Here is a 13,966-nt window from a genome sequence, read left to right as displayed (position 1 = left end):
TTTATAGTCCAACTCTCAAATCCATACATGACTACTGGAAAACCAGAGCTTTGACTAGATGGACCTTTGTCCGCAATGTCTCTGCTTTTTAATATGCTGTCTAGGTTGGTTATAGCTTTTCTTCCAAGGAGCAAGCGTCTTTTAATTTCATGGCTGCAGTCACCATGTGCAGTGATTTTGGAGCCCAAGACACTTAGGTCTCTCACTGTTTCCATTGTTTCCCCATCTATTTGCCATGAAGTGATGGGACCAGATGCTATGATCTTAGTTTTTTGAATGTTGAGATTGAAGGCAGGAGGAGAAGGGGACAACAGAGGATGAGATGGTTGGATGGCATCACCGACTCAATGGACATGAGTTTGAGTAAACTCTGGGAGTTGGTGATGGACAGGGAGGCCTGGTGTGCTGCAGTCCATGGGGTCACAAAGAGTCTGACACGACTGAGCCACTGAACTGAACTGAATTTTCACTCTCCTCTTTCACTTTCATCAAGAGGCTCTTTAGTTCTTCTTCACTTTCTGCTATAAGGGTGGTGCCATCTGCATATCTGAAGTTATTGATGTTTCTCCTGGCAATCTTGATTCCAGCTTGTGCTTCATCCAGCCCAGCGTTTTGCATGATGTACTCTGCATATAAGTTAAATAAGTAGGGTGACAATATACAGCCTTGACGTACTCCTTTCCCAATTTAGAACCAGTCTGTTGTCTGTGTCTGGTTCTAACTGTTGCTTCTTGACCTGCATACAGATATCTCAAGAGGCAGGTAAGGTGGACACACATGGAACAATGGACTGGCTCAAAATTGGGAAAGGAGTCTGTCAAGGCTGTATATTGTCACTCTGCTTATTTAACTTCTATGCAGAGTACATCATGTGAAATGCCGGGCTGAATGAAGCACAAGCTGGAATCAAGATTGCTGGAAGAAATATCAACAACCTCATGTATGCAGATGATACCAATCTAATGGCAGAAAGTGAAGAGGAACTAAAGGGCCTCTTGATGAAGGTGAAAGAAGAGAGTGAAAAAGCTAGCTTAAATCTCAGCATTCAAAAAACAAATATCATGGCATCCGGTCCTATCACTTCATGGCAGATAGATGGGGAAAATGTCAAAACAGTGTCAGATTTCATATTCGTGGGCTCCAAAATCAATGCAGATGATGACTGCAGCTATGAAATTAAAAGATACTTGCTCTTTGGAAGAATAGTTACGCCAAACCTAGAGAGCGTATTCAAAAGTAGAGACATCACTTTGTTGACAAAGGTCTGTATAGTCAAACTATGGTTTTTCCAGTAGTTATGTATGGATGTGAGAGTTGGACCATAAAGGAGGCTGAGTGCCAAAGAATTGATGCTTTTGAACTGTGGTGTTGGAGAAGACTCTAGAGAGTCCCTTGGACTGCAAGGAGATCAAACCAGTCAATCCTAAAGGAAATCAACTCTGAAGATTCATTGGAAGGACTGATGCTGAAGCTGAAGCTCCAGTACTTTGGCCACCTGATGCGAAGAGCTGATTCATTGGAAAAGACCCGGATGCTGGGAAAAATTGAGAGCAAGAGAAGGGGGCAGCAGAGGATTAGATGGTTGGATGGCATCACTGACTCAATGGAGATGAGTTTGAGCAAACTCCGGGAGATAGTGAAGGTCAGGGAAGCCTGGCGTGCTGCAGTTCATGGGGTTGCAATGAGTTGGACACAACTTAGAGACTGAACAACAACAACAAATACCTGATTGTGATTCCCAAACAGACATCTAGGAAGTTAAAAAACTGAGGTAAGATGAGAGGAAGAAGCTAGCAGAAACATTGAGAAAATACTGCAGTAGATGTGTTGGTGCCCACTAATCATGAAGAAAATTTTCTGGTGCCTGAAGTTCATAATAAATATCGATTAGGAATTCTGAAATCAGCTTTTCTCACCATATTTTCTGTGTCTGCACTTAACAGTAATTCAAATTCAACTTCTTTGAATTCCAAAATTCTTTACAAACAACTGGTGTCTGTCTAGGGCTACTGCATGTGTTTGCAAAGACTGCTTACTGTGGAGTGACCAAATCCATATGCCCTGGCACTGAGCTGCATTCATTAGGATGCACACAGGCACAAAGGTGTTGTATCCTGCCTCCACCTACCTCTACCTCAGGGGTAATTGCTTCCTCTGGAACATGCCTTAACACCACACGCCTGACTCTCCACACTCAGTTCCTAAAGATATCCACATTCTAATCCCAGGAACCTGTAATGCTACTTTATATAGGGGGAAAAAATGTCTTTGCAGATATGATTAAGGTAGGGATTTTGACATGAGCTATCCTGATTGTCTGGGTGAGCCCCAGATGCAATCACATGTAAACTTATGAGAGCGAGGCAGAGGAAAATTGGACAGATACAAAAGAGGAGGTCAGGTGACTATGGAGGTAGCAACTAGAGTTATGCAGACACAATGAGGAATACTGGCAACCACCAGAAGCTGGAAGAGGCAAGGAACAGGTTATGCGTCAGAGACTCTGGAGGGAGCATGACTCTGGTGACACCTTGACTTTAGCCCAATGAAACTGATATAAGACTTCTGGAACTGTGAGAGAACAAATTTCAGTTTTTTTAAACAAACCAAGTTTATGCTAATTTGTTACAATAGCCACATCAAACTAACACACTGTCAAAAGTGTCCCATTTTGGAAGACAGATGTTCACTCTATTTCCATCTCAGCTACTGCACAATTTCTTGACTGTCCTTACATCCCATTCTATTTCTCCTCACTCTCAGCTGATGAATATAACATCCATTTTATCAGTAAAGGGGCCTGTTTGGATAAAGTTCTCCATGTCTGCTCTCCAGTTTATCCATAATCTGCATGAATATTAATCTTTACTTTCCTCTTGCTACTCTTGGAAGTTTTAGTCCCACATTTGTACTCTTGACCCAATTTCCTCCTTGCTTTTTGATAATACTTCATCATTCAAAAAATTTTCCCACCTCTCCAGCTTTCTATCCCTCTTTTCAATTGGTAAATATACCCACATATGCACAAAAATATACTCAAATAGCCTTTGAACTTAAGTCCTCCCTACTTATGTATGCATGTGTGTGTGTGTGTTTAGTCTCTCAGTCATGTCTGACTCTTTGCGACCCCATGGACTATATAGCAGGCCATGCTCCTCTGTCCGTGGGAGTCCTTAGGCAAGAATACTAGAGTGGGTTGCCATTTCCTCCTCCAATAACCTCAGAAATATCAATCACCTCAGATATGCAGATGACACCACCCTTATGGCAGAAAGTGAAGAGGAACTAAGAAGCCTCTTGATGAAAGTGAAAGAGGAGAGTGAAAAAGTTGGCTTAAAGCTCAACATTCAGAAAACTAAGATGGCGGCATCTGGTCCCATCACTTCATGGGAAATAGATGAGGAAGCAGTGGAAACAGTGACACAACTGAGAGACTGAACTGAACTGAATCAGAAGTATTGTGAGTAAAGGTAAACAGTGTGATTTTGCAATACACATACACTTTCACAGCTATTTCTTGATTTTTCAATTTTACCACGTGCTCTCAACTTTCATTTCGGAAACTGAGTACTGCTGATCAATCTCTGTTTGCTTTTCTAGAGCCAACCTCTGCCTCTCTTTGCTCTGTTCCATGCCCTGGGAGGATGACCTCCATGGACTGGATCACCAGAGCCTCCTTGAGGTTTGCTTAGCATTTTTATTTTGCCAATGACAGGTAATGTCAGGAGCAGAGAAAAGTCAGGTGTCTATCTGCCCTCCCTGATGATCCTTCCTAGCCAGATTACACCTTAATAGTGGCTGTGTTGCCCTATTGATGGTGACAGCTCCACTGGGGGGCCCTTTCCCACAGTCATGTCCTGCGGTTCCAGTAGCCCTGCTTTCTCCCTTGCCTTCTTTTATAAGGCTGGGAAAAGCTTCCTGCTGTTGTTAGACTCTGGGTACATCACTGCTTCTGTTGGGTTCCTTAATCCTTCCCTTAATTCTACGAATAGTCATTTCATTAAATTCTCTTAATGGTGTCTGCAAAAACCACAACTAAAGAATATATAGCTCCTGTATTTCTTACACACTTATCTTCTTCCTCCCATTCTTTCAGCATAGTTAGTTACAAGTTAGGATATTGAAGAGGAAAAGTTAAAATTTTACATAACCTCCTGCTCCTTCTGCCTCTGTAACTTGGCTTGGCCCTTGCAAAGTCTAGATCACATAGGTTATGTAGTCTCAAGACATGGGGACTTGCAATACTAGGAACTGAAGTTTATCTTACTCACCCTTGTCCTGCTCTTTGCAATTGCCCAGCCCCTGCAAACCCTCTTCATCATGCCTGTCTGTGTAAAGGTCAGGCACCCCACCCCCATCTTGACTGCTCTTCCCATATGTGTGAAACCCCTTAGTTTAAACCAGCTTATTAACAACTAGTGTTGCCCACTACAGTCTGTCCATAAAAACTCTGTAATCCCTTTGTTGGTGGCTCAGAGCTTGGAGTGTTAACTCCTCTGGGCCCGCTGGCATAATCAACCTGAGTTCTCCAACTCTGAGTGTGGTGCTTGGTTTCTCGAGTACTGGTTTCTGCAACATTTCTGGAGGCCCCAGCTAGATTCCAACCACACAGGCCCCTTGGAACACTGGACTGGTGACTCAGCCAGGCTGCAGCGAAGGAACCCTGAGACGAACAAAGGGGCATGCCACCTGACAGTATTGCAGGTTCTCTTTTTGGACCAGCGTTCTGACTCTCTGGACGGCCGAACCCCAACTGGACTTATTGAAGGGATGGACCAACTCACCAGGAATGGACACAGGATAAAGTAACACCCTGCGGCCAGTCCCCAGGTGGAACCTACCCCAACAGGTAGAAGAGGAGACTGATCACTTCCCGGGGCTCCCAGGAAGGGAGCAACAGTTAAGGAAACCTGGGGACTCAGGAGAAGGGAGGGATTGTGATAGCCTCTGAATGACTGTGAGCGCGTGACTGCTGATTGAACAACCTGAGAAAAAATTTTCCTTTTGGAAACTGAAAAACCAATTCTTTTTGCATATGCAATCAAAAACAATTAGCTTGTTAAAAGGCCTGCCAAGGGAAAAGCTTGAAGTTAACCCTTTCCATATCCTTGAAATACAAAGCCAGCTTTGCCTGAGACCTCAGTCTTGGGCAAATTAGAACTTCAAGTGAAGAAAAAAAAAAGGAGGGGGTGGGGGGGCGGGGAATAGTCAAAGAGATATTTTAAATCTCAAACAAAAAACTATAGGATCTCTATCAGTCTGTCTGTCTGGATTTATGTATGTCTCAGCATATGTCTTTTTTTCTGATAATGTCTATTGAAGTTGTAAATGAGTTCTAATTTAATTGGCCTAAGGAAAAGTAAGCGCTTATGAATCAAACAATTCTAAATACAAAAAAAAAAATTAACCTAAATAAATTTCAGAGTCACATGAACTGGGAAATATTCAATATTAAATATCTAGTATTAATGTTTGCTTGCTAATCTAATAAGAAGTTAGGATGTATGTTTTTAATAAGACATAAAAAAATAAAATTACATTTTATAAAGGGAAAAGAAGGTCTGACTTATAGGTGGCTGTTACAGAAAGTGATTAAAAGTTTTGTGGAAGGTGGGCCCTGAGAAAGAAAAAACTTTAGTGCACAGTTAGGACTAAGTTTAAAATAAGTTTAATTGTTTACCTAAGTGAGTTTAAAGTAAGCTGGTGCAAAAACTTAAATTCAAACTATGTTCCTGTACATTACATTTTCAAGTTTTCTTGTCCTCTGGCTTCCATGTAGGTTCGGCCAGTAGGAAGCACTGTAGGGGACTGAAGGGCAGGAATCCAGGTTTCTCCTACGCCCTCTGTGCTTCATCTGGCTTCTCTAGGAATGTCTGTACCTCCTTTGCTATAGTAGCCCTTGTAGACAGTTCTCCAGCTCTCTGAGTGTGGTGCTTGGTTTCTCGTGTACTGGTTTCTGCAACAATATAAGCACACAAAATAGGACTTAAGAAAAAAGTACTTTTAAGATGTATTTAAATAGAAGGAGTTAAATTCAGAGAATTGACTACTCAGTTGATGGTTTTCTTGGGAACCCAAAATTAGGGGGAAGTGGGGCCACAGACAGATTACTATCAGAACAAAACAATTACCATTCCTAGGCTAGAGGGACAAAGTTAGGGTGGTATTACTGGTTTCCAGGGCCCAAGATCACTTGGTAAATGCTAGAACCATGGCAGAACTGTCTGCAAGGGCTACTGCAGCAAAGGAGGTGCAGACATTCCTTGAGAAGCCAGATGAAGCATAGAGGGTGTAGAAGAAACCTGGATTCCTGCCCTTCAGTCCCCCTACTCTGTTTCCTACTGGCTGAACGTACATGGAAGCCAGAGGACAATAAAACTTGGAAATGTAGTATACAGGAACTGTACTTCTGAGGTACAGAAAAATTCCAGGGAAATTCTCGGTTACTTGAATTCTTTTATGTAGGCCACCATTCAATCCAGGCTTTACCAAACAATTAGATCCACTTCCAGCCATGCTTCACCTTGCCACCTTGCCATTAAATGCCAAATCTCAGGTATTACCATCTTGGTAAATTTTACCTTATTTAACTTAATGTTCTAGTCTCCTGGGTCCAGCAAGCTTAAAACCCATTCCCACAATATATCCTGATTTCTTGCTTATATGAATCAACAAGAACTTGCAATTACATTGGATACAGGTGCTATTTCATCTCTGTATCTGCCCTGCACCATGACAGAACATGACCTTTGAAAGGCAATGTGGAGGCAATGGGTTCCCCAGGTGGCACAGTGGTAAAGAATCTGCCTGCCAATGCAGGAGATACAGGAGACTTGTGTTGCGAAGATCCCTTGGAGGAGGAAATAGAAACCTACTCCAATGTTCTTGCCTGGAGCATCCCATGGACAGTGGAGCCTGGTGGGCTGCAGTCCATGGGGTGAAAAACAGTCGGACATGACTGAGTATGAAAGTGTGTGCGTGTGTGTGTGGGGGGGGGGGGAGACCATGGAGGTAATAAGAGTGGTGAGGTTTGTTCTTGAGGAGCTGCCTTTCTTTTGCAAGGAAACTGCCTCTGTGAAGTCATTACAGATACATTTTCCCTTTTTTTTGCTTCTAATAAGCTTTATTTTTAATAGACAGAACCTGGAAATGACCTAAATGTTCGTTAATAATTGACGGATAAACAACTGTATAACATTCACACACAGGGAAATAATACTCAGCAGCAAAAAGGAATAACATATGGATAGTCCCCCAAACAGTAAATAATAATGAAACAATTATGGTTTCTGATAGAAGGTAGGGGGGAAAAAACCAAAACTCATACTGATTACATTTATATAAAATTCTAGATAAAGCAAACTAATAAATTATGAAATAAAACAAATCAATAGTTGCATGTGCATTAGGGAGGGACAAGAGGAAGAGATCATTAAGGAGCATGAGAAAACTTTTGTGGGTAATGATGTATTCATTACCTTAACTGTTCTTACAATTTAAGTAAGTGCAGTTTATTCTCTTTCAATTATAAACGAATAAAGCTGATAAGAGATAAGATGGTTCTACATAAAAATCTGGATCTCGAATTTCTTTGGGAAAACCAACCAACCGTAAATGTGTGTGGCAGGCAGTTCCAAGGTGAGGTGATGTTGAGGCTGGTGAAATCCATTTCAGCTAGCTCACGTAGAGTCCATACTGTCCATGGGAAACAGAAACTTTTGGAAAACTGCAGTAGATTGTAGATCTTTTCCACAGGAGCTGGGTCATGGTCACACTGAAACCACCAGGGGGTAAGCAAAGTGGATCCCTGGTGGGTTCGTATCATTCAGGATTCCATCTAGGAAATAGGAGAGAGAATGTCAGTTAGACTCAGCTAAGAACATTGGCATAAGAGCCACACGGTCTTTAGTCTATCTGCTGGTATAAGTGGGGCAGTTTCTGGAACAGACATTAGCCATGATATACCTCACGCCAAGGGAAGGTCCTAGGGAGGTTAGAAACTATAAAGTAGCTCCTGAAGACTTCCCACATACCTGCTAATTGATGTTGTCTCTCCCGTGTGCTGGATACATGAAGTTCAACTTCTGGTTGTTGGTTCCACTACAAAGGCTACTTTCAAAGTTTTTCTTTTATGCATCCTACTATGTACAGCAAGGAGAAAGCACATTCCCCAGTCTCTTAAGGCCTCTCTCTAGTGTAAGGTTCTGGTGCTAAAAGAAAAAAATAAACACAGGCAAAGGAACACCAAAACTGCTACACCGTGAGACCTTTCTTCACTTGAACTTTCACTGGCCAGAGGTGGGAGAGTCTTCTTTAGGCTCTCCCCCATTTGCTGAATGCCTAAGGCCTTGCTCCTGTGTGACTTCTCTCGCGTTAACCAAGACTGGTATCAGCAACACATTTCCTACAATGTTTTGTCTTCTCAGGCTTTCTTTGGTGTGACTTTTCTTGTGGAGACTAAGGTGGGACTTACAGATGTATGTTTTTCCGCATTCATTGCACACAAAAGGCCTTATTCCAGTATGAAGCCTTTTGTGTATTTTAACATAGCAACTGCGTGTAAAGGATTTCCCGCATACATCACACTCACGTAACCTCTCTCTAGTGTGGACTTCCTGGTGATTATTAAATGTGTCTCTACAGTCGAAGACACTCCCACATGTGTTGCATTCATAGGACCTTTCTCGAACATAGATTTCCTGCTGCTGGACACGTTCTTCTTGATGGTTACAAGCTCCCTCGCTTCCACTGCATGGGTGATCCCTTTGTCCAGTGGGAAAGGTCTCCTTACACTCAGCACTCGTGCCTGGATTCTCCCCATTTTGAGTGCCACGGTGCTGCACAACTCCAGAACTGGCTGACATGTCTTCCTCGCCCTTCTCACAGGTACAGGCCGTCCCTGACCCTTGGCATCTGTGGCAATTCACAGAGGAGGCCTGGTCCCTTTCCCTTCTAGTGACTGCCTCTCCACTCTGCCACCTCTGCATCTGGTCGAGGCTTACACCGAGTGGGAAAGCTCTTCCACATGATCCACACGTATATGGCTGCTCCTCAGAAGAGGTTTCCGGCTGCCCAGCTGGCTGAAAAACGCCATTGAAGACTGGATTACACGTGTCGCATAGGGGGCTCTTTTGGATGGAAGGCGCCACCTGCAGACTTCGCACATCTGCTATTTTTATAGAAATGGAAGAGTCATCTCTATCCTCCACACTATGGCCAGGACTAGGGACAGGGCTTTCCTGGCTTACCTCTGCCACTGCCGCAGCTATGCCTATCCTGGCAGGAACCTCGGGTGCGCTCTCTGGCTCTGGTGGAGAAATTAAACGATATCTGGAACTTTCAAGTCCCACTGACATTACCAGTGAAAAGTTGTTCACCATCGTCTTAAGGTACAGGCGTTTTTGACTCTCAGTGAGCAGGTCCCACTCCTCTCTGGTAAAGTGTATGAATACATCCTCAAAGGTCACAATGCTTCTGAGGGAGTCCGTGTGTGGTGCAGCGTCCGCCATTGTCAAAGTACCAAAGCACTGAGTGGGCAAGCCTGAGTAGGCGCCAGGGAACAGGCACGGTCGTCTGCCTCACTGGCAGGGGTACGGAGTCTCACTTAACACTAACCTGGGAGTGGGGCAGCACAGAGTTTGCAAAGCACAGAGGTAAATCCGGATTGTGGAGGTAGGTCCCAGTCACAAAATGGTGCTCTGCTCGGTGTGGTGCGAAGGCGCCGGCAGAGAAGTAGCTTCCGTCCTGCACTTCCGAGTCAACCGGAACTAAAAACGAGGGTGTGCAAATGCTTTGAGGCTGGAAGTCCCGCCCAGATGCCCTCGTAAAGATATGTTTTTCCTAGTCCGGGAGTGGCTAACTTCCTTCGATTGGAGAGCGGAAAGAAGGCTTCTGCTGTGAAGGTGACTTGAGGCGGTTTTAAAATTCATAGTTCTCAGCTTTGTTTACGTCCATCCAGGTGCCTCCATTTCAAATTTGATGGTCTTGTTTTCAGCCCTTCCTGCGCTCGAAAATGTGTTGATATTATGAATTAACTTTTTTTTTTTTACACGTACATTGCTATACAATGTTACCATTAAATGTATGTGTGTGTGTAGCTTGTTTTTAGGCACTTTTGAATTCTCGCTTTAGTTCTAATTGTTGGTTGATTCTCTTGAGTTGGTTATATAGATGATCAGATCCTTGGCAAGTAATATTTCATTTCATAGTTTACAGCTTTTGTGTCCATTCTCCTCTTTTTTCTCTGGTTTTATTGCAGTGGCTAGAACCTTGAGGACAATATTGATGAGCAGTGGTGATAAGAGATAACTTTTTAAATTTCTGAATTGAATGTACATTATTCTAGACTGTGCATGTTATACTGTACGTATATTTGATATAGGTGTATGCTATATATTTATGAAAGTTCTTTTAATCATACATGATTGCTGGATATCACTCAGTAGTGCCCTGCTGTGCTTAGTCGCTTAGTCTCACAGTCGTGTCCGACTCTCTGTGACCCCATGGAGTGTAGCCTGCCAGGCTCCTCCGTCCATGGGATTCTCCAGGCAAGAATACTGGAGTGGGTTGCCATGCCCTCCTCCAGGGGATCTTTCTGACCCAGGGATCCAACTAGGGTCTTCCTTATTGGAGGCAGATTCTTTACCATCTGAGTCACCATTCATTTAGACAGATTATTTTGGTGGATTCACCTTGTTGGTAAATTTTCTTTAATTGTGCTGTCTTTGCAGTTTTGAGATTAAACCATTGGAAATGATGTAATTATTATTTGTTGATTATGATTTGCCAATATTCTATTTAGAATTCTTGCTTCTCTCTCTCTATATATATATATAACTGTTTAATATACCTTTTCACTTTCTTGTGCTTTTCTGCCTAGGGGGTCGCAATCATTGCTAAACTCAGAAAATTAGGAATTATCTAGTTTCTCTTCTATATTTTGAAACAAACTTTATACATTTGACATAAGCTTTAAAAAAGGTTTAGTAGGTAGGTCTCATGGGCTTCCCAGGTGGCACTAGAGGTAAAGAACCCACCTGCCAGTGCAGGAGACATAAAAGATATGGGTTTGATCCCTGGGTTGGGAAGATCCCCTGGAGGAGAGCATGGCAACCCGCTCCAGTATTCTTGCCTGGAGCATCCCATGGACAGTGGAGCCTGGTGGGCTGCAGTCCATGGGGTGAAAAACAGTCGGACATGACTGAGTATGAAAGTGTGTGCGTGTGTGTGTGTGTGTGTGTGAGAGAGAGAGAGAGAGAGAGAGAGACCATGGAGGTAGTAAGAGTGGTGAGGTTTTGTTCTTGAGGACCTGCCTTTCTTTTGCAAGGAAACTGCCTCTGTGAAGTCATTACAGATACTTTTTTTCCTTTTTTTGCTTCTAATAAGCTTTATTTTTAATAGACAGAACCTGGAAATGACCTAAATGTTCGTTAATAATTGACGGATAAACAACTGTATAACATTCACACACAGGGAAATAATACTCAGCAGCAAAAAGGAATAACATATGGATAGTCCCCCAAACAGAAAATAATAATGAAACAATTATGGTTTCTGATAGAAGGTAGGGGGGAAAAAACCAAAACTCATACTGATTACATTTATATAAAATTCTAGATAAAACAAACTAATAAATTATGAAATAAAACAAATCAATAGTTGCATGTGCATTAGGGAGGGACAAGAGGAAGAGATCATTAAGGAGCATGAGAAAACTTTTGTGGGTAATGATGTATTCATTACCTTAACTGTTCTTACAATTTAAGTAAGTGCAGTTTATTCTCTTTCAATTATAAACGAATAAAGCTGATAAGAGATAAGATGGTTCTACATAAAAATCTGGATCTCAAATTTCTTTGGGAAAACCAACCAACCGTATATGTGTGCGGCAGGCAGTTCCAAGGTGAGGTGATGTTGAGGCTGGTGAAATCCATTTCAGCTAGCTCACGTAGAGTCCATACTGTCCATGGGAAACAGAAACTTTTGGAAAACTGCAGTAGATTGTAGATCTTTTCCACAGGAGCTGGGTCATGGTCACACTGAAACCACCAGGGGGTAAGCAAAGTGGATCCCTGGTGGGTTCGTATCATTCAGGATTCCATCTAGGAAACAGGAGAGAGAGAGAATGTCAGTTAGACTCAGCTAAGAACATTGGCATAAGAGCCACACGGTCTTTAGTCTATCTGCTGGTATAAGTGGGGCAGTTTCTGGAACAGACACTAGTCATGATATACCTCAGGCCAAAGGAAGGTCCTAGGAAGGTTAGAAAGTATAAAGTAGCTCCTGAAGACTTCCCACATACCTGCTAATTGATGTTGTTTCTCCCGTGTGCTGGATACTGGATGTATGAAGTTCAACTTCTGGTTGTTGGTTCCATTACAAAGGCTACTTTCAGAGTTTTTCTTTTATGCATCCTACTATGTCCAGCAAGGAGAAAGCACATTCCCCAGTCTCTTAAGGCATCTCTCTAGTGTAAGGTTCTGGCGCTAAAAGAAAAAAATAAACACAGGCAAAGGAACACCAAAACTGCTACACCATGAGACCTTTCTTCACTTGAACTTTAGGCTTGTATTTAAACACTTTTGAATTGTCGCTTTAGTTCTAATTGTTGGTTAATTTTCTTGAATTGGTTATATAGATATTCAGATCCTTTGCAAGTAATCTTTCATTTTATTCTTTACAGCTTTTGTGTCCAAAGAAAAGAGTGCTTAAGTTCTTAAGTGCTTAAAATCTTCTCTTAGCAAATTTCAGGTATATAATGCTGTAATATTAAGTAAGTCACAATGTAGTACTTGGGATCCCAAGATCTTTTTCATCTTTTAACTTACAGTTTGACCCTTTGACTAACTTCTCCCACTATCTAGTCCCTGGCAACCACCATTTTACTGTTTCTATAAGTTTAACTTTTTTCAGATTCCTCACATAAGGGAATATTTATAGTATTTGTCTTTCTGTGTCTGTCTTGTTTCACTTAGCGTAAGGTACTCTAGGCTCATCCATATTGTTATAGGTGGCAGGACTTTTTTCTTTTATATGGTTCAATAGTATTTCATTCCATATCACGTTTTCTTTATTCATCTATGAACTGACATTTAGGATGTTTCCATATCTTGGCTATTGTGAGTAGTGTTGTAGTAAACATGCGAGTGCAGAAATTTCTTTGAGAGAGTGCTTTTGTTTCTTCTGGATATATACTCAGAAGTGGGATTGTTGGATCTTATGGTAATTAATCTTTAATAAACGTGAAGTGAAAGTGTTATTTGCTCAGTAGTGTCCAATTCTTTGCAACCCCATGAAGTGTAGCCAGCCAGGCTCCTCTGTCTGTGGAATTCTCCAGGCAAGAATACTGGAGTGGGTATCCACTCCATTCTCTAGGGGATCTTCCTGACCCAGAGATTGAACCTGGATCTCCTGCATTGCAAACAGATTCTTTAGTATTTTAGCCACCAGGGAACCCTCTATTCTTAAAAAATAGATTACTTAATAGTTACCCATTTTCATTATTGATGTTGTTTGTTTACACCTGCCTTCTCGTCTAAACAAAGTTTAGTCTTTTTTTATTATTCTTGTAAAAAATTATTTATCTTTTAATTGAATTTATGGTTTTATTTCTTTTTTCTCATTTGGCTTAATAATTTCTTCTATTTAGAGTGTTTTATTTTCTTATTCTTTTTCTCAGTTCATTTATTTCAGGGCTTCTAGTGTCCTAGTAAATGCAGCTGAAGCTAGACATCTTTCTTTTATTACTGCTTTAGCTGAAACACTTAGGTTTGAAATGTAGTAGTAGTGTGGTTCATAATTTTTTTTCTTAAAAAATAAAAATTTGGCAATTTCCATTTTGAATTCCGCTTTTACCTAAAATTACGCATTTATTTTTTGAGATATTTGTTGTAGTGTTCTGTATGCATTACCTTTTTGACACTAATTTTTCTAATATTATTTTACTGTATTTTGTTTGTGATTCTTG

The 13,966-nt window shown here is 41.6% G+C and overlaps 1 protein-coding gene across 1 annotated transcript; it reads right to left on the bottom strand.

The window, feature by feature from the left end:
* Window positions 1–8,285: 8,285 nt before the first annotated feature.
* LOC129640170 (zinc finger protein 772-like) lies at window positions 8,286–9,509 on the bottom strand. Its single transcript, XM_055565405.1, has one exon. It carries the CDS (start codon window positions 9,507–9,509, stop codon window positions 8,286–8,288), a length of 1,224 nt encoding a protein of 407 aa, XP_055421380.1.
* Window positions 9,510–13,966: the final 4,457 nt, after the last annotated feature.

Source organism: Bubalus kerabau, chromosome X (genome assembly GCF_029407905.1).
Source record: "Bubalus kerabau isolate K-KA32 ecotype Philippines breed swamp buffalo chromosome X, PCC_UOA_SB_1v2, whole genome shotgun sequence".
In the NCBI taxonomy this organism is placed as follows: Eukaryota; Metazoa; Chordata; class Mammalia; order Artiodactyla; family Bovidae; genus Bubalus; species Bubalus kerabau.
Note: the sequence above shows the minus strand (reverse complement) of the source record. Positions and strands in the feature narration are given on the sequence as shown.

Excerpts from the sequence above, each read along its gene's own strand:
- LOC129640170 (XM_055565405.1), bottom strand. The coding sequence starts at position 9,509 with ATGGCGGACGCTGCACCACACACGGACTCCCTCAGAAGCATTGTGACC.